Here is a 25125-nt window from a genome sequence, read left to right as displayed (position 1 = left end):
AGGAAACACTTCTATCATAAAATGATGCCCTCACACAACAGGCCTCTGCAGGATGTTCTGCAGGTCTGGGACATGCTAAACTTTTTTTCCCGTTAAAAATAGTGTTAGCACATGTATGAGGTTTCTTTTTTTGGACCAAAGCTGTCATTGTTTTTGAGATTTTTAATAAAGAACAGGTCTAGTTGGGTGTCCAGTTTGCATTTAAATCAGGGAATGTGTAAGTATTCTCCTAAACAGACATGAACTGGCAAATACTTTACTATGGAAGTGACATGTCTTAACTAGAAGAGCATTTTTAATTTGTCATTGCTTTTTGATTTGTGATATAAATAAGGCAGAAATCAATGAACAGATTTGGACTGGTACCATCCACAGTCCTTTCAGACATGGAGAAATGGATCATTTCTTTCATGCTTAGCAGCTTCTGATTTTCCTAAAATGGTCCATATCTGTTCTGTATGCCAACAACAGAGTGTTAGATACTGAACACTCCAAAATACTCACCATTGAATCAGAGAGGGAGGACTGATCACCTAAGAAAAATCTATAGCTGGGAACAAACCAGCTTCCTTCAATTGCAGTCCTGTTGCTGCAGTGATCCTCTTGTTCAAGGACTAACTATAGTGCTGCTTATGAATTCTGCTTGCATCTGGCCACTGCTATTAAGGCATCACAAATAAAAAATGATCAAAGACTCTGAGCTGACACCAGAAAGTACTAGTTTTCAGCCTAAAACTCAGTCCTATGCTTACTTGTCTGTGAGACTTCACACCTCAACATTATAGATAGCTCTCTAGAGCAGACTTCTTTGGCCAGAGGTATGACAAGTTTATTATAACTCTTTGTATGTTTCCTATCCAAAGAAGATGAAATCTTGACAATAAAAGACACCATGATTGATTGAATTTCTCATGACAATTGGAAGATGGAGTGGGAGCTGAAAGAAGCAGTTCTTCATATAGTATTGGTGTAAGGGTTAGGCCCACCTTTTTTTCCAGGTGTGGTCTTACCAAACTGCTAGGAATGTGCCATCCCACATACGCTTGGTCCCAGGACTGACAGGGAAACTGTGAGAATGATGACTTAACTCCTTGTTTTCAAACCAAGTTGGTGACAATGAGATGTTTAAGGCTGAAAAGATTTTTTCAGGAATTTGTTTACATGACCTCAGTGAACATGCTTAAAATGTCACCTGCATATATGACTTCCTGGATAAGTTGCCACTTGGTCTCCATCCAGGTTGTAGGACTAAGTGGGAAATGAACCAGAGCATCAGCTAATGCTGATGGAGGATCTCACTCTGCAGGGATCACAGATTAATCTACATGGAGCCATTTTGATCTTCTGGTAAGGACAGACAGCCTGCTGTTCTCAAGTGGAAGAATGGGCTTGTGATCTGAGGTGTACTGGCTGTCAGAATTGGCATGTGAACAGACATCAATATCTCACTGTGCAAGTGGCCATGTATGACTGCAAAGATGAAACCTTCCTCCTAAACTGTCTGAGCCAATAGGTAGTTATGCATTTCACTTTTTAATCCTAAACATGCAAGAGATTAGACTCATCACAAACTCTATACAGGTCAGAGGAAGCCAACACTGTTATCCACTAGGGTTCAGACATGGCTGTGCTGCTACTAAACAAAAGGTGTCCTCCATGGAAGCCAGACATTTCTGCAATCACAAATTCCATCACTTAAAACAAAAAAAACCTGCAATAAAATTAAACACCCTTACCCTCCCAATTTGTTTCAATGAGTTGTGTGTGGTATCTAAGTGCTCTATACCATAAAGCTACTGGTGCCCCTCAACAAAGATATTTTACATATATATTATCAACATGTTTTTCCAGACCAAAAGAACAGGAATTTAGGTTAATTTAATAGAAAAAATAAAATATGGAATAACATTGATTTTGGCCAATATCAATTACAACAGAACTACCCTGTTTTACAAATAACAACTGAACATTTTACACATGTACAGTATTTTTTCAGTAAAAATGAATTTGGATATAACAATGTGTCAGTTTTTTAAAGAAAACAAAGATATTAATTTCTTCTCTATAATAGTGTTAGAGACATTTGTAAGTATCCAAACAAATTCTTTACAATCCATTACATAATTAAATCTCAATTATGAATATATATTTATAGATATAATATATATAATATTAACTTAAACTTTGAAAGCATTATGTTCTAGTTAAACATGTTATACTGAGAAATGAGGCAGTAACAGACTAGTAGTTAAACTAGCACAAACTGAATTCTTTTAAATTTGAATGTTGATCAGGAAACTTGTAATGGGCACCAAAGGAGCTTGACGGATCCCCTGTCATACTGAACCAGGTTGCAATAGTTTACCTGCTCTCTGCTAAAGGTGCCACATCTATAAGTTTGTATCTGTTAGTCTGTAAAATTTCCACAATAATTTTTGATCCTCTTTATTTTCTTACATGCTTAAACACCTGCAATCCATTTTCTATTTGTGTGCCCCAGAAAGATAACTGAGAAAGACATTTTGTACATTTTAAGTATTATCCCCTGAAAACAGTACCTTTGAAGTTCAATTTTCTGTTTTCTGCTAAATGACTGTCTTTTGAACAGTATGCTAAGTGAAGCTGATGAAGATATATTAAACAGGAATTAGTGCTGGCAGCTGTGTGCCTGGGTAAAGACAGAAAGGCAGGGGCCGCTTCTCTCGCCACCCAGGATGGTTTTACAGTGAGGTAACTCCATTGCCCTCAGCAGGACTCTCCCTGCTGGAATTTCTATTGTGAGCAGTTAAAAGTAGATTCAGGCCCATCATGACACAATTGTTACACCAAAAGAACCATTGATTTATTGCCCTATATGTAATTATTCCTGGAGATGTATTTGGCACAATTACAAATCCAGTCCTGTAAACACATGCTGTCGCATATAGTCACACTGGCATTTACATATGAGCACTATGAAATAACTCCACATATCTGTATGATAATATCCCCTTTTTTGTGAACGTTACAAGACAACAATAATTTATGAATGCTTCTTACATGTTAGCAATGTTTTCTGACTTCTGAGCGTATACATTACTCTCGCTTATGCAAACCAAGAGAAGTAGTATCTTTTGAATTTGTTCACTACAGGAACAATTTTTTTTTTTAAAGTTTATTTGAAATAGCTTTGACAATTTAAAAAAATAAAATAAAAATCCTAGCATATCTGTTAATAAGCTAGCTGTCTAAAAATGAAATCTATATGACCAAAACCACATTTTGGGCAAACATATATACATACTGCATGTGATACAAAAAACAGCACACAGCAGAGGAAGTAAGAAAGAAATGTGTGCAGAAATGTTCACTTTTTTTAAATACTGTTACAAAAGGGGCAGAACTTAGTCCTGCAGCTAATGATGTTTCTGATCCCCTCAGGAACTCAAGTTCCCCCTGTCAATACACATAGCACAAAAAAGACTAATGCAAACATTTTTGTATTGTTTAGTTTTAATCCATGTAAACTTGTGTTGTATTCTTGAAGCACTCTTTAAACATCTTGAAGGGGAAAGAAGCAGGAAAAAAAGGGAAGAAAAAGGACCTTCAAAAAACAGGAATAATCCTAAGGTTGACAGGAAATCAAATCATGAGTTAAACGTTAATTTTGGCATCAAATGCTTTGGTCACACAATACTGACTCTGTGATCCTGGATGCTTAGCTCTAGACACCCAGTTATGAAAGGTAGGCGTGTTGTAGTTTTTCCATTAAGTTCCAACAAACAGTTCACCATCTCCCCAGACAAAGAGGGGGGAGAGAAAGAGAGGTGGTTTGCTTTATTTTTTTTCCTTTTTTTTTTTTTTTTCCTTTTTTCCTTTTTCAATAATATGGATTAATCTATAAGTCTACAGGAGCGGGAGGATGCTGGGAGGTGTCAGTTCACCCCTTGTGCGTACATGTTCTGCAACACAATTGCTGAAGCACTTTCCGCTGGCAGAGATTGTTCTTTTTCACCAGCATACAGAATCCTCCCTCGGCCCAGGACTCTTCCGTGGCTTCCAGAGGGCAGCAGCAAGAGAAGGAGGGGAGGTTGAAGGTTTGGAGAGCATGGCGTGTACAATGGAGGAAGATTTAATTGGTCAGACAGGCAGATTTGGTTGAAGAGACCATTCAGGAGCAGGTAGCAAGTAGGAAATTTGGTCCATCAAAAGGAATTTCAGTCAACAGCATTTTTTTTTTTTTTCAGGAAGAGATATTGTGTGGTCCGACAGGGAATGATTGGTATCCATTTGTGAAAAGGAAAAAAAAGATTAGAAAGAGAATAATTAGAAAACAGTGATATTTACAGCAAAGAAATTTGTTCTCAATTTTTATGAATTAAAAGAATAAACCAGTCAAACCACAGAAAAAGAATAAAACATTCTCAACAGAAATGCAAATCCTATAGAGTGAGTTAGACTAGTAACAAGTGATTGTCAGGCAATGAAATGAGACCCTTTATGTTTTATAGATTAACAGTAAAAAAAACAACCTCCTGGACTTTCCTTGGCTGCCCTAGACTGTTGAGAACATGTGCTGTGTGGTGGAATCCAGCATGGTGCATTGCAATTGCCTGAAGGCCCACACACTGATGTGTTGCCCTTTCATGGCAGCTGCACTTGGAAGAATGGGGGAGACAGTACTGAGATGGGGTGTCCCCAGTCTGGGGCAACAACAGGGGTATCTGATTGAAGTTGCCTATGTACAAACAAAGACATATTTATCCAACCATACTGAAGACCAAACTGGTATGTCAAATGCTCTCATTGCAGAACTCATTCTGAGACTGTGGTTACTCAAAACTCAGCATTACACTTCCTCTTAATTTGTCCTTCTATATCTGACCTTCTCTGGACTTGCTCTAGATTACAACACATCTAATGTCCTCATGTGAAAAGGTCTCATAACTGGTTTGCCAGTACCTGTAATGTAACTTTATGATGGACAGGATACTTTTCAAAGTTTGAAGGCCTAAATTCCAGCAGGAGCTGTAAAGGTCCACAGAAAAAAGACTCAACTCTGCATCCTTTCTTTTTTCTTTTTTTTTAAGTCTTCGGTAAAACGCTTACTAGATCCAGCAGAAATGAACTGGACCCAAGAGTCATTGTTAGCTTTCTGTACATCCAATGTCAGGTATTTTCCACATGGCTTAACACTGGGCTTTGTTCTGGTATGATTTTCCTGTTGGACTGCACTTGTTGGGCTGTATCTACAAATGATTCATATAGTAACATTTCTAGGGAAGCATGATGTTATCTGAGTGTCTCTGTGATTGTGACATTTGAAAGGAATGAATATTTGTGAATAATTAAGCCAATCATATGCAATAATAATGCTATCCTGGTTGCCACAGAGAAGTTGGAGGAAGTTCGAATCTGCACTACGAATTGGTGCTCTCTATTTCAGAATTGTTTTGTTCTCATGACCCTTTCACATAATTCAAGCAATACTACAGGCACTTAAAATCCTTTCCACTTACCAGCATTTTCACAGTTTAAAGTGAAAAAATAGATAAATGAGTTTCTATTGACAGGGTCTTCATATAAAAATCTTTTGAAAGCAGTGGCTTTTGAAGAACAGATAAGGAAGGAAGAGTAGGTTGCTGGCAGGGGGGAAAGCTGTTTTAGGAAAATTCAGGTAAAGTGGGTGTGACTAATCTCATTAATACACACAAATGTAGTTTTCTCCTTCTCATAAACCTGAAAAAATTAAGAAGTAATGTAGACCTCAAATCAAGACTGTAACAAAAGAAAAAAAACAAACTAAAACCAACCCAGTACATGTAAAACAAGAAGCTGGCAGTGGTAAAATGGATCTTCTCAGAGAATTGGACTCACCATCCTTGCAGACTGTTCCTACTACACAGACACCAGTGTCTAGGTTATAGCCGCTTGGACAGCTCGTACAGTTTCTGTCTCCTTGGCCACTGCAATCCAAACAGCTGGCATCGCATCTGAAAGGCAATGGCAAGAGTTGGTCTTATGGCCTCACCAAATACAAGAGTTCCTAGGAGACCTCTTTTGTATTGGTTTGTTTGCTGTTTCTAGAGGTATCAGCTGCCCTAATAGTAATTAAAAATAATTAACTCCCGCTGCAACCCAGTCCTGCTTCTTTTCTCTAATGACTTTCTATTCACAATTTTTAATAAATAGTTGCATTATACTAGTATTTTGGAACTATATAGAAGTAATCAACAAAAGTGTTAAGCTGATTGTGTAGACATGCAGCAGCAAGGCACAATCTAAAGCCACAGGATGGAAGACTGACTTGCTGCCCAGTCCTTTCATCAACTTCCTGCCTCCATCATACTTTCATTGTGTACTGATTATTTTTTTGAGTGGAAAACTGTAACACATGGTGATTCCCTTCCTGTCCTGAACTCAAAGTGAGTCAATAATAAATTATTCCACGGGGCAACAAATGGTATTTCTTTAACAAAGAATGGAACAGAAAAAAATGTCCTTTCCTTGCACAGCACAGCCTTGTTCAAGATTTACCCACCCACTTGTACACTGAGGCAGGTGAGCTATTCTGGACAGCAGTCTGGCAATATACTTGTGCTATGTTTGAATATGCAGCTGAAGAACTGAAATGGTCCTTATGAATAGTAATTAACTTGCAATTAAAAAAACCTAGTTTGACTATTTTCCTTTCTTACCGAGAAATGCAGATCCTCTGCCAGATTTGTAAAATTTACATTTCTATGCATATCTACTTAGGTTCTCACTACAGGCTCTTTTACAGTGAAGGACACACACGTATGTACAAGAAAAAACACTTTTAGGAGACCTGCATGAATATAACTCAGACTAAAATTTAAAAAATCCACTTTTCCTTCATTTGCTTAGCATGCAACATATTTTTTCTATTTTTTGAAGTCAGCTGTGTTTGATGTTCTCATAAGTATTATCTTTTTCCAGTAATAGCTAATATGTTGCCAAACATCAGACACATATATTAGCCATTGTAAGGGACTGTGTCAGCCGTTTTGTCTCAGCATTGCTGTTGTGCCATTACTATCTCCTGAGCCGCGGGGTGGTGTAAGACTGCCGGACCGTGTCAACTGCCTGTTTCGGCACTGCACCACTTCCTAAACTAGGCCTCAACATCCTGTTGCGCTGAAGAAGTACGCCCTGAAGAGGACAAAAATATCCCTGAAAAACCCACAGTGTCTGCCCGAAGCTGGAACAACGACCTCTTTCGTAACATCTACCAAGCTGCGCGTGTGTGCAGGGCCAGGGGAAGAAGTCGGGATGAGGAGGATGTGCAGAGGCTAAAGGCGTTGCTGGCCGACCGTTGCCCCAGCCCTCACCATTCCCCACCCCCTGTATGACCACCATGAACACCTGGGCATGCGCGCATGGAGGAACACAGGGTAGCGAATCTGATAATGAGCTCTGTGGAAATCGGTCGACTGATTGTGGGGACCGGGATGATAAAAGGACTGCGTACTCTTCTCTCGGGGGATTCCCCATCACCTGCAGGGATCCCCCATCACCTACACCAAGACCAAGCCAACGGGACACCGCTGGATTCGTGGTGGTGGTAACTAATCTTGCTGCACCTCTTTCGTTTGCTTGCTTAGGGATTCTGACTCTTTCTTTCTTCTTCTCTCTGTCCTATCGCTGTTATCCGTTGTTATGGGAAATAAAGCTTACAAGGTTGTACGGCATCTGACCTCGTTTGTGTCTTAATCTTGCTCTTGGGATCGTTTAAGAACCCTCCCTGATATTGGATCGGGACAGCCACTGATCATACCTTCTGCAGCTTTTGTATCCACTTTCAGTAGAGTGATCAAGGTAATATCCACTACTACAGGACTGCACACATCTTCCATCTTCCATAAAATAACCCTGTGTGCAGTTTATACAGGCATCTACTCCAGCACCTTAAACCAGAGAGAAAATATACTGTATTACTGGCTAGTTCCTCTTATTGCCTAACAGACACCATCTCTAACTGTAGCAAAATCTTACCATTTTAGAGACTATGTTTTACCTTCCTGACTTTCTTTCAAACAGCAACATCAAGCAATAAAGGTACATGGTTAGAATAAATGACATTATGTAATTTCAGCATATCTTTTTCTAAAGAAATGGCTATTGGTAGTTCTAAAGCTTGCACAAAATCTATCAGTCATTATTCCATCCCAGAAAGAAAATGGAGGGCGTTACTGGAAATCAGAATGAGCTCTACTAATAAGGGAAAAAAAAAAAAAAAGGAAAAAAAGGAAAGAAAAAATAAAATTGTAGGCACACTTTCAATTACAAAACTTAGATTTTCATGTTAGCTGAAAGAAGTCTGATGTATTTAAAATATATTAAAGAACTATCAAGTTAATTAAGTTTTTACACGTAAACAATCATGTTATACTGTAACTGTGAAATCAGAGCTGAAAACATCAAGGAAAGGAAATGATGCAGATATGTGTCAGTGGCGTACCTGCACATGTTGCACAGGATCGGTGACAGGGTTCACATTCTCTACCATTATGGTATTTTCCTTCTTCACAGCGGATAGCACATCTAGTGCCATGCAAACTATTGGAAAAAGGAAAAAAGCACAGTGTTTGGGCAGATAACAGCAACAGAGGACAATAAGGTCATGCACAAACCAGTCGTTCTCTTTCAATAAAAGAACAACCCATATATTAGGATTCATCATCTTTCTTCATTGGTCATATTTTATAAATTTCGAAACAGCAATCACTTCAAGTTGGAATGAAACGCAGTTTTGCCTGTGGTGAAATACAGAAGCTGTTTACCAACCCATTGTAAATACTACCAAGCAATAGGAGACAGACAAAAAAAAGAGCAATGCCAAGAGTACTAAAAATTCAGGCATGTAAAATGCAATTACCTGCAAGGAATCTGGCACAGGGTCAGCACCACTGTATTAAAAAAATGCTAAGGGACTTGTTAACAAGATCTCATTCTTCTCTTGAAAGACCAGCAGCATCTTCTGATACTATGCTACTGCACAGGTACAGAATAGATTCACATTGAAGGAAAACAACCACCTCTTTCTGCAATAGCAGTTTTCTTTGAGACCTTCTAACTGAATGCCAGTTCTGAATGGCTGGGGAGATTACAGTTGGAGGTATTCTGCCTGCAGGCACTTTTGAGAGAGAGCACAAAAGAGTGAGTAACAGAGGAAAAAGAAATAGCAGAGTTACATATCCATGTTTCCCTTTAAGTAGCTGTTTATGCTTTCATGGTATAAGGTGCCTACAGCAGTTATTGGGTTTGTTTGTTTGTTTATTTTAAGCTAGGACTTCTCTGCCATGTTTGCCATCTTCTGTGGTACCTCAGCTTCCATCTAATTTAACTCTTTCTCTAAAAATGCTCTTCAGCTCTGGGGATTACCACCCTGAGTAAGTGCTAACCCTGTTTTACAGACTGGATCCAACAAAAGTATGTACTTATCACCACTAGAAATTCTCAAGACCGTACATGGTACCAGTTTAGAAAAAATTAGATTAACATTCAATTAACCTAACAACCCCTGCTTTTTTATTATTTTTCCTCAGTTGCACACCTCAAAGTGCTTTACAAGGCAGGTAGCATTATCATGTTTTTACAGATGGGAAAACTAATAATTTTCCCAAGTTTATTTAATGAGCCAGTAACAGCACCAGAACTGGAATCCAGGTGTTCCAAGTCCCATCCAGGGCCCTGCCCAGAGATAATGTTGCCAAAAAAATGCAGCAAGTTTTGAACAACTGGGGAGTATGAAATGCATGTCCTGCAAGGCTCCATTTATCTGTAACACCCACGCAGATGGTGTTTTTTCAAAATGTTACCAAATATCAATCTCATTTTGCTAATATTGCCCAAGAAAAAGTTTGTTTGTTTGTTTTTAATATTTCAATTTCTTTTTCTCTTCTCACACTGAATGGACTTAACTGCTTTCTTCAGTGGTGCAACAAGCTGCTGTTTGTGTTAATGGACAGGGAAACTCAGTTCCTGAGAAACAAAGAAAATGGGGGCATAAATTTTCTATAGCAACTGTGTTCTATAAGGCCCCAAAACTATGTAATCTTTGGTCTCCTGACATATTTGCCCATTGTAGGAACTTCTAAACTGCTAATTTACTAATTTGACTAGGCAGTTACACAGAAGGTCATGCTGTGTCTGTTAACATTGTCCAAAATCTTAACATAAACTTCAAATTGAATAACATTTTAGAAGGGAGGCAGATACTTGTATTTTACAGAGAGCGTAAATAGACTAATATTCTGATTTTATCCCATGTTTTCCTTCCCATTAGATCACACTTCCTTTTCAAAGGGTCGCTTTTAAAAAAACAAAAGATATTTGTAATAAAAATTGTGCAGGCACTTGGAAATCTAGATGCAACATAAATACACAGAAATGAGAATTCTTTTACAAAATGTAAAGGAATGCAGCTATTGATGCCCTAGAAGCAGACAACATTCAGCTTATACTAAGAGATGAAAATCCACTTTGATGGAAGGTAAAATCTCACTCTTAAAACATTTGCAGAATGCTCATATTCTGCAAGAAGAACCCCTATAGATACTGAATAGTAACTTCATGTTTTTTGTGGCATAAAGCCAGCATACATTCCATCATGAATTTTATAAGATTTTTGACCTTTGCTGCTTGGATCAAAAGGTCATAAAGGAGCTTGAAATGTGTACTGCTGCTTTGTGGGTTTTAGCTATCAGTTTCAAGAATGATTAAGTTCTCCTATGAAGAAAAAATATCCACTGCTATTTAAAATATGTGCACACTATAATGTAATAGAATTGAGCCCGAGGTACTTGAGATAAGTGAATGACTGGATGTATGAAGAAATACAATAAAGATAAGAAAACAGCTCCTAACTATCACAGGAATGAATCAGAAAGATTAATATGATTCATCAGCTCTACCTCTAAAATAATCCTTGACTGACACACTGTAGGTCAAAAAAGTGAAGAAGCCACCTTTCCACATGACTCTGGCTTTTATTTTACCTGAAATGAAAGGTCTTCTAAAAATCTGTTGTTAGCCAAACTGGCACACAGTAGCACAGGAAAATACTATATTACAAACTAAACAGGGACAGAACACATGAAATGAGGGCCACGCAAGGTTAAATAGCTATCTGATGTTCTTCACTGTGTATCCACAGCCTTGTAAGCCTCTTCAGGTATTCAGTTTAGTGACATCCATCATTTTCTTACCTTAGGCCATGTTTGCATTCTGTGCAGATTTGGAATTCAACACATGTCTTACAGTTTTCACTACATTTTCGGCAAACAATCTTATCTACAAAGGAAAAAAAGAAAACAGCCAGGAAAACCTTGGTCAGTTATATTTAATAAAATTATTATGACATGACTTACTGTTCTCTAGCTTGACATCAGGAAGAGAAGCATCAAGCTAGACTAAAATAGCTAAAATCTGCCTATCATTAGCTTTTTCCATTAAACATCAAATGGTTTAATTTATTTCTAAACATTTGAAGTTATAGTTGTATCCTGAGAAAAATATGCTTTGAAGTCATTAAAAAAATCTTCATAAACATTTTAAATTTATATTAACTATTTATAATATGGACTGAAATAATCTTTCCATACAGCAGTGATATGAAGTAATGATTGCCATGTGTTCCAGAGACTGTCCTGCAATTTACCTCTTACACCTTCCATGCAAGCAGCTTGTACTGTCTTCCTGATTTGGTGCTTAAAAGACACACCTGCATGAACAGGTCTGATCTTAACAAAATCAACACATAAATTACTTAACAACTGCCTTTTCACCTCAAGAGCTCCTTACTTTAAGAGATGTCTCTTGCTCTTCAGACCTGCTGTCTTTTGAGATGCAGTGCCATGTACATTTCTGAGAAGAAAAACCTGATGTTCCTGTTTAATCCTAAATTTTCATCTATCTATCTGAATTGGGTGGAAAGGAATTCCCTTTACTGTAGTTCTCACACAGTGAAAAATGAAATAATTAAAGTAGTACCTGTTTCTACTGATTCTCAGAAATGAACACACAGCTTCATGATGCAGAAAGCAAAAGGTTAGGTACCTAGATGAACAAAGCTCCTGAGCACATATTTATCTTCTAAGAATGTGTCTAAAGATAACTGAAATTGCTGTAGTTTTAAGCACATGTTTAAATATATGTTTGAGTATTTTTGCTAGCCAAAACTGAAAATTAAACATGGGCAATCTACTTGGCAATCACAGGAGGAAACTGAAGGCAGGTGTCTCACAAGGCAGAGAATAATTACTGCTCTTGGGTCATCACATCACATCACATCACATCACATCACATCACATCACATCACATCACATCACATCACATCGCATCACTTAAGTCTGTCAGAAACATTAATTGCAACCACATTTTACATCTGAGGAGCCTATTTTTCTTAGAGCTCCAGTTCAGAGACCATGGTCGATTACTCATCTCTTCTATCTGGTGCCACATCATCTGAATTTGGTGGAATGGAGAATGCCTCACTTTCAGAATGTAGGTGCTGCCTGTTCCTTTCTGGGGTAGTGATAACCTGCTCTGTCCTGCAGCTGACCTGCTCTTGAACTGCCCTTGTTCTGCTACTGTTACTTCCAGTCACAAGCAGAAAAGACAAGCTGCCACTAAGGATGGTTTTTAAAATAAAGGAAGATTTCTGAGAAGATTCTTGATCACACTTGGCAACAATTTAGTAAGAGGAATAGGATAAGAGATAGATGTAACAACACACATGTTTCCTGCTCGTAAGTATTCCAGCAACCTCCCCAGATCAAATTCTGTAGCCCACAATAAAGAAACAACAAGAAATACTAACTCTTATCCAGGTAAAACCCATCAGGGCAGTTGGTAATACAGCTATTGGTTACTTCATTCAGGTAGTAGCCAGATTTACAGGTCATGCACTGGTCACTATGGCCTCCAACACAGGTTTCACAATTGGGTGAGCATTTTTTACAGCGTTTCTTGTCTGCATTGTAGTGACCAGGTGGGCAGGTCGAAACACAGATCCTGCAGACAGCAGGGAAGAGAAGGCAGAGTCGTTAATGAAATAACCTGCCACCACATTCCTGGACCATGACTGCAAAGCAGAAGTATTTCTCAGCATTGCTGCTTTTCTAATGATTACGTGTTTGCTAAGATGTAACACTCCAAAGCATTGCATCAAGCAGCCTCTTCTCTTTCATTTATTTCACTACAGCAGTTATCTCACTGGCAAATGCCTTGTCAGACAGTCATACAGTATCATTTTTGACCATCTACATTTCTTTCTATCTCATTCAAACTCAATCACAGAAGCTATAGTAGCTATCACAGTTATATATGTATATCTATATCTTCTTATGAAAAATAATCAAGAGATGGGGAAATAATTAGAGAAGGGTGTTTGAAGGCTGTACTTTAAATTCTCATTAACTAGGCTGTTTTTTTCAACTCCTACGAAAATTTGTCAAATTCACTGGAAGATGAATTATTCATGACTGCAGCAAAGAGAACAGGAAAGGAAGTTAAGACATACACTAAGAGATCTATGAAGTAAAGACTTTTTCTCTTGGTCTTACCGTGTGTTGTTCTTAGATTTGTAGTAGTAGTGCAGACAGTCAGTACAGTGATCTGGTCCTGGTCCATCACACCCTACTTTACTGCATTCTGCATTGCAGGGACCTGTAATAAAGCCAGAACACAAGCAGGGAAGGGATTCAAACTTCTCATTTAGTACTTAGCACCCCTTAAAACATAGTATTTTAATGCAGAATGCAATTACTATGCTTCCCTGTTTGATTTGAATTCTGAATAGTAATTTGACTCCACCAAAAAAGAAGCTTTTTAAGACCTTGCAAATCCTGGCCTCAGTATTTGTTCACAGTGATTTGTAATTTTTAGCAAGTGTGACATCCTCTACAGCATCTATCAAAGAGAAACTATTTCTTGATCCAAACAGATGTTTTCCTAATGAGTAACAAAACATTCTGAATTTTATTCAGAAATGTGCAAAAGCATTTGTAATTCATAATGAAGAATTATTAGCAAAATCACTTATAACAAGCAGGTCAACATAAATGATGAACAACATGATCAGTGGCTACTCTAGTTACCAACTTGGTAGCAACTGCTCCCAGTGGCTACCACAACCCAACTGAAAGAGCATCCAGGGCATGGATTTGTTTCCCTCTGTGCTGCTACCTGCTGCAAAAGCCTTGGCTAACACTTACTGATTAGCAAGTCTTCTGTCTCGCTTGCAGTCATGTTGGATTCGACAATAGGCTTCAGAGGTGGGCCTGTGCAAACCTCATGAAGTTCAACAAGGCCAATTGCAGGGTCCTGCACATGGGTCAAGGCAATCCCAAACACAAATACAGGCTGGGGGATGAGTGGATTGAGAGCAGCCCTGTGGAGAAGGACCTGGGGGTACTGGTGGATGGAGAACTGACTATGAGCCAGCAAGATGAGCTCACAGCCCAGAAAGCCAGCCATATCCTGGGCTGCATCAAGAGAATAGTGGCCAGCAGGTTGAGGGAGGTGATTCTCCCCCTCTACTCCGCTCTCATGAGACCCCACCTGGAGTACTGCATCCAGCTCTGGGGCCCCCAACATAAGAATGACGTGGACCTGTTGGAGCTGGTCCAGAGGAGGGCCAAGAAGATGATCAGGGGACTGGAGCACCTCCCTTATGAGGACAGGCTGAGAGAGTTGGGGTTGTTCAGCCCAGAGAAGAGAAGGCTCTGGGAAGACCTTATAGCAGCCTTCCAGGACTTAAAGGGCACCTATAGGAAAGATGGGGAGGGACTCTACCAGGGAGGGTAGTGACAGGGTGAGGGGTAACAGTTTTAAACTGAAAGAGGGTAGATTTGGATTAGATACAAGGAAGAAATTCATTAGTGTGAGGGTGGTGAGGCCCTGGCACAGGTTGCCCAGAGAAGCTGTGGCTGCCCCCTCTCTTGAAGTGTTCAAGACCAGGTTGGACGGGGCTTTGAGCAACCTGGTCTAGTGGAAGGTGTCTCTGCCCATGGCAGGGGGGTTGGAATTAGATGATTTTTAAGGTTTCTTCCAACCCAAGCCATTCTATGATTCTATGATCCTTACAGGTCCCTTCCAACTTGAGATATTCTACGATTCTGTTTACAATTTTCAAATAGGTCCTTCCTGCTACAGGAGGAGAGAACCATCAACTCCTGCCTTTATGTAGGTGAACAAAGCCCGTTGGTGAAGTTATAAGTTTCAGGATCTTCAAGTCTCTTGTGAACGAAATGCGGTGAGTTTGCCAGCCACCTTGAAATTTCTCCTAACATCAGGTAAACTTGAAGTAAAGTGAGTTTGCTTCATACAGAAACTTAAGAAGTTAGTGACCTTTACAGCAGAGATAGCAGTGTTTCATCAGCAGCTCTCAATCAGACTGCGCGTCTGACATGCTGCGGCAGGAGACTGTAATAACAGAAACTCTAAATTAAACTTTGTCCTGCTGCTTGCTTGCTGGAGCTATACTTAAGATTCATCAGCCCTAACCATCTACACGATGCTCATAATGTTGGATTAGATGTAGGAAACTGCCAACTTGATGTATTTTGCAGTGCCAAAAATCTAATTCTATTAAAGTCTAATGATAAGGTTGAAAAACTTCTGTAGGGATCAGTGAGAAACAACATAGATGTAGAAGATAATGTTCTTCATATATATATGTGTGTTCATATGTATGTATATATATTTTTATACACTTACATGAAAAGCAGTGCATTCTTCATAGTATGTTAAGTGTAGTTTAAAAATATGTAACTGTGTTTACAAACTCATAAGGATGAAATGAAAATATCTAGCTTCAAATTACGAAACAAATAGTTCTGATCTTAAATTAAGAATCTGCTTCACTGAACATATTTTACATATTCAGGGTCTCAGGTCACTCCTTCAACCAAGTATGTGTTCAGTAAATGTATGATCAGAGTAAACGAATATACGAACCTGAATAGTCATCTGTTCCATAATCTTCTGTAGGGTCTTCAACTGGACTAGAGCGCACTCTTTCCACTTTTGGAAAATCATTTCTTGGTGAGTAGGGCTGAATGGATGTTCCATATAGTACTAAGGACCACTCTTTCAGTTTGCCTAGAAGTTAAGTATTTAAAATGTAGTTATAGAAACCATTTCTCTTTTCTGTGTCTTACAAAAACGTATCGCTTGTAAACATGACTTTCTGAGTAGGTATGGAAGACGTTGCTTTTCAAATTAGAGTCTTCAGTTTAATATGGATAGGCAATCATTGTTTCATTATAAACTGAGAAAGCATAGTTTCTTCAATGAGATTTTTATGTAGTATTTTCATGGTGCTCCAGTCTCTTGTAGATCTAGTAAAACTTTGCACCACGTGTTGAACTCAATATAAACAATAAACAACAAAACCTTTGGCCATACAGTCATTTGGAAAATGCATATGGTACTCAATAAGGAGTTTTTGCTCTGGATTTCACTTTTCCTCAGAACTTCAATTATCTACTAATTATTATCTGAGGTCTTTCAGCTCACTAGCTGTATTCAGAATTCTGACTTAAGAAAGGGGTTACATTTTGTTTACTACTTGAGTACTTTTCACTGGCTTACAGGACACATCTTGATGAACAGGAAACAACTTCTTTTAAAATCTCCATGGTAGACCATCAATGTTCCCTCCCAAACCAGCATAATTTCATTTTTGTTTGCCCTAGTTCTTTGGCAGATATATCACTGCACTGTCAGTGTTCATCACTAATATTTTATCTTCCCAGTATGTGAGTGAACAAAGAAAAAATTGTTTGCCTGCTTGAAGCATTATCTCACTTTTTGGCAAGTTTTTTTGTGGAAGAATAAAAAGAATAATGTATATCAAGTCATTGGTTCAGGCTGCCAGAACACAAAGTGTGAACTTCCAGTCTCCACCTTTCTGTCTATACTGCCTGGTGAATTAAATCTGTGAAAGAGCGAAAGAACTCAGGTCTGAAATAATGCCTAAAGTAATGATGCATAAAAACCACACCCCTGCTTGAAAAGATGGAATGTAAGTTTGGTCTTACCCTTTTCTCTTGATTATATTTATCTATGTAGGAGTAGCCAGTTATAAATGGCAAATTCTCATCAGAAGAGAAAGGAAACAGAGGAGCAGGGAGTATTTTCTGAATTTGAAAGATCCTGTTCTGGTGGCTGTTCTGTGGTCAAAATACTATTCCCTATTATTTAAAAAAAAATGTAATACAGATATGTGTCTTCTCAAGAAAATCACTTAGTATACTTCCTGTAAAATGAAATTCAAGCAATATTCCTCTTCTTTCATTTTAATAATACTCAATAATTTGAGCTTTCATATCATTCACTTGGACTTTTTCAACCTGTGCAAGCAAGTTACTTTGACCTTCACAAGTGATTTCTGTATTTTTCCCAATGTCATCTGGTGTCATCCACTGACATGACCAAGACAGCACATTATCTCTCTGCTTTTACATTCATCCTTCAAGCAGTAGGCAACAATATGCAAACCCACTACCTGATAGATGATAGCCCAGTTCTTTTAAATGGTTTATATTGGGGTTAAAGATGGGAATCTCTGTTATCTCTCTGTCTCTTGCCAACCCAACTGAATCTTTCTGGGACACAAATTTCTGCACTCCATACGAAACTTTCTCTGCTCTATACTCAGTTTTTGAGAAGAAACTATAGGCAAGAGACTACATCACAGAACCGTTGGTTCACACTTCCAACTTTTCACAGCTAAAGCAAAGCATTACTTTTTTTAAAGAGACATTCAATCCTGATTTAAAAAATTAACTGATGAAGAGTCTACCACACCTGCTGCCAAACTACTGGCTAATTACCTTTGCATGCACCTTTTTTTCAATTTATCTATGCATCTTATTTTCAATTTGTCTTTTACTTCCTCTAGCTAACAGCCATGTAGCCCTTTAGTTCCCACTAGATTAAAAGACCCAAATCACATATTTTCTTCCTATACAGACATGTGGGGACCATGTTAGCTCTCAGTGTTCTTTAGAGTGATTCAGCTGGGTCCTTAAAGGCATTTTTCTTTTTAAGAAAGAAGTCACACAGGAAGCTCATTTTTACTCAGATATGCAGTCATCTCTACAGCCTTTTCAAAGCTACAGTTTCTCCACATATAGTCTCTGTCCTTTTTGTGTTTTAACCCATTTCTACAGCATAGGTACTATAAAATATTGGGTGCAAACAAAAAATGTGTGTTTGCTAAGGTATTCAGATCTTTTAATCCTCATCATTATTATGCTTCAAAAATCACTAAACTTTCCAGGGTTGATGTTATACTTCTTCCAGAGCACTGGGAAAGATACTGATTACTAGAAAAAAGTATTTGCAAGGACCCACTAAAAATAACCACAGGTGAAGATGCTCCTCAGGCACAGTGTATTGTGTCTGGACTTGGAAGGGCTTGTACTAACATTACTGCAGGAAGGATTGGTGCTTTGAATGTATACCTAATGCAAAAGGGCAGCAAGGGGAATAATGCAGGGTCTCTCAGGAGATTAGTTGCCTTTTAAGAATGGTTCAGTAAATAAAGAGGGGAAAAATCCATGTAACTTGCCAGCAAATAAATGAAGTCTGCCTCAAGGCAGGTTTAATTTGCACAATGAAAATATTTCAATAACGAAGTATATATACATACACACACGCTTTTATAATGAATAAACAAAGTGTGCACATTTAAGCCAAAATCTTTCTTTCCCCATTTTTGGCTGATTCCATCATTTAGTTTGGCTAGAACATCCTTTACCCTACTTGTATTTAGTATGTAACAGAGGTCCCATATTGTATATATAGGAGAAAGTGTATATCACAGTGTTTCACATCAAGCACATGTCCACCTCCATAAACTCTACAGAATTAAATGCAGAAATCACATGCACTACTTTTACAAACTGGACCCTGCATTTCTTTACAGGTAACAGATGTGGCATTACTTTGCCAATGCAGGGATATGATGACATGTTGGCTCTTTGTTCTCAATTTGATTACAGGAAAACTGCAGCTCTTAATTATAAGACCTTTCAATAGCTAAACAAACACACACACACACACACCAGAAACAAGAAACAGGCACGATGGTGATATCAGTGTGATAAACTGCAGGCTATGGTGATAAATTGTGTTTAAGCACCTTCTGTTTATTTCACATTCTGTTTAGTGTGGAGACTAACCCCAACATGCCCAAACAGCTGAGTTTATCCACCACTAGTATATGGTAGGCACTTTCTAATCTTTCTGAACTGAAATGTTAGTGGACAGCTTCTATCGCAGAGCTCTAGAAAGTTGGGTAATATATTACTAGACAGTATACAATGAACCAGGATCCAATTCACAACCAGACTGCATCTTGTGAAATCCAAATGCATGTAAAAACCTAACCCGTCTCAAGCACTGTTTCACATTGTGGTTGAAAGAAAGTAAAGAGTAAGCTCTCCAGCAGGATTCCTTTAATGTATCAGCTTCCTCCACAACCCTTGGTTGGGCAGGTCTACTTTCTCCATATTCCCTGGCCTTACTGCCCCTTTTCTTCCAGAGTTGGGTCTTTAGGCTTTAGACCTCATGAAGCAAAAGAAATCAATCCCATGAGATTAGCTACTGTAGCACTGAGAAGAGTATATATTAAGTATTGATATCAAAAAATCAGTAAGACCTATACAAATACATATGTAAAACAGGAGTGTGCAGGACAGGCTTTAAAGTGTAAAGCTGTAAATGTAGCTGGCCACTTCTCACTGTCCTGGTGACATAAAAGGGCTGTAAAAGATGTCTAGAGAATAGCCTGGATGAACAGTTTGTAAAATGGCTCCATGCTACCTCTTTTCTAGGCTTTAGTACAGGGAGTGTGCCAGGGAAGAGAAAATAGGGGAACAGATGAAACATATTGCACTGTGGCTCTTCTTCATGCCTGTTGGATGAACCACTGGGTTCTGGTACACACAAAGGTGAAGAGCTACACTAACTTGTCCTTAAAGCCAGAGATACTTCTGTCTGTGTCAGGAATAATGAATGCAAGATGGAGTTGAAAATAATTGATTTTTGTCTCTTTTCAGTAATCTGATTAAAATTGAATTACTTGGTTGTTGTTTAATACCTCCCCTCTGTCATATTCTAAAGACTGAAAATTAAAAAACCCCACAAAAACCTAACACCAAACCTCCCCCCAAATCCTTGAACAGTTCTGCTCATAGTCCGTGGCTGCTTTTCCATATGTGTTTAATGACTACCCCTTTTTACTGTACTGGAAACTGCTCTGCATTTACAGGTGCAATTAACATCACTCAGCTAAGAACCTTTCACCACTGCAAAACCATGGTGAGAAGTGATCAATGCAGATAAAATGAAGTGAAAATTGAAACACTGTCAATACTGATTTTTCCTTTCAGAGCTCTAGAGGATGATAATCAAGATTTTCAAAAGGCTGTGCTTAAAGATAACACTTGAGTATACAACTGACATTTAAATGACACTGGCCACCCTAGAGTTACCATAGACTTTAATAAAAAGCTGTTTGCTCCTCAGCAATTTTGAATATCACACTGATTATCTTGGTCTTCAATACGGACTTATTGGCCTCATATTACATGATAGGTTTTAAAAATTTTGGCTTATGACTGCTAGTTTAGCATCCTAAAACTACTCAGGTTATGCAGACAACTGAGACAGGCAATAAGAGAATATGATTTGATGGCCAGACAGGAAGAGAAACTTTTTAAAAAGCAGAGATTGGCTATCTGGCCATCTGCTGCACTAAAAAGAACATAACTCAGCCAATGAGGAACAGAAATAAAGAACTAAAGTGCTCATTCAGTTCCATCAATTTCAACAGCAGTTGAGTGAGAATGATCTCTGTGTTAGTTTTTTTAGACAGAAAATTATCTAAGCAGCATAAAATCAGCACTTCCATTTTGTCATAACTTTGAAATGAGAGGGTTCATTTTTGTCCAAAGTAAAATGTATAAACACAGTTGAGTTTGGCCTATGCACCACTTGGAATAGAAAGGAGACTGGACAACTCCGCGTTCACACATTAGAATTCCTCCTGTGCCCTGGCTTGCTCTAGGTCATGATGGAAATAGTCCTACTGAGTTTTGTAAGCTGCAGGAATGATTGGACCAGCTGGCCTCCCAGAAAGGCACATTTACCTTGAACAGGTGAACTGCACATAGCCTTCATTCCAATCTGAATAATTTAACCAACCAAATTTCAACCAAGAGGAGGACAAAGTACTCCATCTCCATATCTGGTGTCAGAAACATCAATGGGACATTCTTGGACAAAGTAGAATTGAAACTATTAACACTCTTCTAGAATAGTCAACTACATGCACATGCCCTATCAAGCTAGACTTTCTTATTTTAAACTCAAAGCTTTTACGCACTTCAGTTCACATTCCAGTCAATGTTTCTTTATGTGTGAGTTTTTCATGTAGTAGAAACAATAAAAGTACTCATACTTAGTGAGGATCATTTGAATAGTTTTAATGACTTCCAACAACCTACTAATTCAGGAACAAACATATTTAAAAATCGCTATTGTTAATTTCACAAAGACGTATTTTTATAGGTTCAAATACTTTAACATCTATGTCTTAAAAATCAGAATTTATTTTTAGCAAATCAATTAGAAAACACTGCTTTGTGAGTTTACTTAGCTGCCTGAGATGGAATGTATCTTTTATTTCACTGAATTATAAAATAATTCTATTGCTAGTGTCATTGTAGTTCTAAATATACTTCATAGCAGACTTCTTAGAATAAATTTTTATCTATCAGAAAGCAGTAATTCGTCATTTCCAATGTAATATTATTGCATTCTGACATGCTGTCCAATCAGTGTTAATTTAGATTTAGTGACAAATGATTTCCAATACATTAGTAGTATTCGTCTCTCTAACGTGTTTTAATCTAGATTATTTGTTTAAATGGTATGTCACCTTTGATTATTTTTATTAAAGCGTTTCCACCTACTTTGATGTGGGGCTCCAAAGGAAGGACTACATTCAATATTCATGCATAAACAGTGGTATTTTTGTCTGCGTATAATGTATCTATTCCAAAAGAGTTTTTGAGGTTTACATTTTCATTAAGTCCAGAGGCAAGTATATACTTATCTTTCCTAACCAGCAAATAGAAGGATGTACTCTCATGAGTCTCTTTGAAAGCCCTTCTCTCAATCTCCATTTCTTTCACAGTGCTCATACTGAAATATGTGAATGAAACTGAACTATGTAGTGGGAATTAAAAGCAGAAGAACATCTGTAGGCTCAAAAATTCTTACTAGAAGCACAGTTCATGAGTGGATGAATGCCAGGTCTGAGCACTCTGGCCATACACACAGAAGCACAATGCAACCTATCAGTGGTAGAAAGCCATGAATTTCTTTATCTGGTAGAGTGAGATTTTCTAGTTGTGTAAACACCGATAAATGCCATATTTTTCATATGGGTAGGATAAAAAATACAAAGCAAAGAAAAGCAACAAAAAGATAAATCTTTAGGCCCTATATAGCTGATATAGGCCAAGTAAATATGGACCCTATATTGGTCATGAAAGTCACAGGCAATAAAAGTCACAGCAGAGTAACTCTGGGCTGCTCTAACTTATGTTGATGACCTGTCTGATAAATGTATATTCCACATCCAAGTAAACAGATTCCTGCATATGGAGATACTATAACTTCTTTCAAATGTGGCACATGCGGTTCCACGCAGTTTTGTATCTTTTTCCTCAAAAATGCACCTAGGAAAGATTTGGCTTTGTTTAAAGCACTAACTCTTGGTACCCTGTCAGATGGTAGAGGGGTCTGTCAAGAATTCATGTCTGGTATGATGTAGCTCTAAATGGCCAAAGTCTCTTTTTATACTTTGAGGCAACACATATAACCATAAGAAAGAGGGCAGTTTACCCTTGAGAAGATTAAATTCTCTGTGGAAACCAGAAGTAAGTTCAGAATAAAAGAGAACCATGTGTCTTAAATGGCAAATAACATCAACATAAAAATGAAGGGTGCATTGATAACTGAAATTAAGAATAATGCTCTTCACAGCTCTGCCTTCACACTAAAAGCGGTGACATGCTCCAGCTGTAAATAAACGGTGGAAAACAGTCAAGGCAGTATTAGCAACTGCAAGCATTCTTCTGAATTCACTGAGCCCAAATAAAAGTTAGAGTCATACCTGGAGTCTTGAAATTTCTCAGCTGAGATGGAGTGTCACAGATTTCCAAAATCCAGTCACCTGCAGCTTTTTCACTCCAGCAGTGAGTAGTCATAAACTCCCAGTTTTTGAATCCTTCCATGGAATGATCGAATAGCCTAAAATAAATCATGACATTATTTTAAGTGAAACATTTCATTTAGGGAGCAAAGCCTCTTGAATGATATACTCGAATTAACCAGTTCATTCATCTGTGCCTTTACATAATGTTACTTGTGATGGTTTTCCCACACATATTTCCAGTATATTCAACGGCTTCTTGCTTTGATGCAAGAGATTCTTTACATGACATTATTTGTCATAATGTGAAAGGGAATGGAAAGAGAATTCATTGCAAAAAAAAAAGTTGCTAATACTGTTTATTAAGATTCGCATGTCTTGGGAAAAGTGTGTACAATACAGCATATCCGTTGCTTTAACAGCATGAAGTAAATACAAACAACTTGTAAATTAAAAAATTTCTGTAACATTTATTTTTCACTTTGGATTGGAATACTTAAAAGGGTTTTAAAAACAATAAAAAGTATTAGGTGACTAAGACAATATTAGCAATTCAATATATGTGACTTCTTGTGAGGAAATAAAATGTAACTGAGACATTGGTCTCAATCCTCAAATGACCAAGGTATCACTCTCTTCAAACACTTGACAGAAGTGAGTTTGGGTAAAACTGAGAGACTAATGGCATCTGATGGTTTCATTTAACCAACAACATTACCATAATTTAATTATCTAGATCGTGGGTGAAGAGATTGGAGTTTAGGTCTGGATTATAATTTATAGTATGGAGGCCCAGTTCAGAGGCTGCAGTGTGATGCTGATCCCATGAGGGAAGGGGACGGAGGACTGTCCAGAGATTTTATTATCTAAAACTGGAATTTATTAATAAGATTTTGGAAAGACACACAAGAATTTGCACTTTTATTCAGTGTTCATAGCGTGTTGCCAGGTACCCGAAAGCTACTGATGGGAGGTGCACTCTAATCAAGACAGTTGCCTCCAATAAAGTGTCACAGCTCAGATTCAAAAAATACATATATATATACACCCATATATGTGTATATATATTTCTATATACATGCATATATATATTTCTATATAGATACATGCACATATATATGTATGTATATGTATTTATCACTGTATTAAATTGGTCTTTCTGTGTGAATATTCCGCTGGTAATACCTGTGCTTAAATATTTTTCATAAAACAAGGTATCTACAGTAGAAAATCCAATAGATTTAAAACCCTTTTCCATAAATCAGAGAAAAATCTAGTATTAGACTACAAAAATATTATGATATTTTGCAGTCACTTGATACTTCACTGATATTTTCTAAGCTAATTTCAAGATTTATTCTCCAAAGGTTGTGAAACGCAGCAAACATGGGAAGGTAGGATACTTTTGTAGCAATATGAGTATGGGTCAACTTCTGGTGAAATGCCACACAGGATGTGAATAAAATGCCAAACTTCTTGATGAAAACTTTGGTCAGTCAGAGGCAGGGGGTCAGGTACTGTGTACCCACACTTACTGCAATAGGATCTGCATGGACGTGCACGCCTGGTGCACTTTACAGCACTCAGCCAAAAACTTCTGTGGTTGACATAGCGCTTACGGATATGGTGTAGTTGAGAACTGTCAACGTTAGGCTAATGGTTGGACTGGATGATCTTCAAGGTCTTTTCCAACCTAGATGATTCTGTGATTCTGTGATTTTCATGCTCTCATATGTGCAACTTTATTCTATTTTAAATGAATGCGTATAATAATATTCTTTTTTTATTTGTGTTGACAACATTAAAATATAGATATATATTTAGAATTAGGCTTAATTTTCACTGATAATTAGGTGAGATTTTCTTCTGATGCAGTTCTGTGCCTC

General features: G+C 37.9%; 1 protein-coding gene across 4 annotated transcripts in view; it reads right to left on the bottom strand.

The window, feature by feature from the left end:
- PCSK5 (proprotein convertase subtilisin/kexin type 5) overlaps positions 1–25125 on the bottom strand; it is a 256533-nt gene that overhangs the window by 58740 nt on the left and 172668 nt on the right. Inside the window, exons 13-21 of one of the 4 annotated variants that reach the window (XM_074811731.1) lie at positions 23201–23337; positions 15964–16107; positions 13569–13671; positions 12824–13017; positions 11211–11295; positions 8462–8559; positions 7778–7907; positions 5857–5972; positions 1859–4035 (exon numbers count right to left, since the gene is read on the bottom strand). In XM_074811731.1, the coding sequence (XP_074667832.1) occupies positions 3920–4035; positions 5857–5972; positions 7778–7907; positions 8462–8559; positions 11211–11295; positions 12824–13017; positions 13569–13671; positions 15964–16107; positions 23201–23337 (1123 nt within the window). In that variant the 3' untranslated portion in view covers positions 1859–3919. Of the gene's footprint in view, positions 1–1858; positions 4036–5856; positions 5973–7777; positions 7908–8461; positions 8560–11210; positions 11296–12823; positions 13018–13568; positions 13672–15963; positions 16108–17048; positions 17202–23200; positions 23338–25125 lie in introns of those variants that run through there. The other 3 variants (XM_074811734.1, XR_012621525.1, XR_012621526.1) reach the window with 3 other exon arrangements.

The sequence above is a fragment of the Strix aluco genome, chromosome Z (genome assembly GCF_031877795.1).
Source record: "Strix aluco isolate bStrAlu1 chromosome Z, bStrAlu1.hap1, whole genome shotgun sequence".
Classification (NCBI taxonomy): domain Eukaryota; kingdom Metazoa; phylum Chordata; class Aves; order Strigiformes; family Strigidae; genus Strix; species Strix aluco.
Note: the sequence above shows the minus strand (reverse complement) of the source record. Positions and strands in the feature narration are given on the sequence as shown.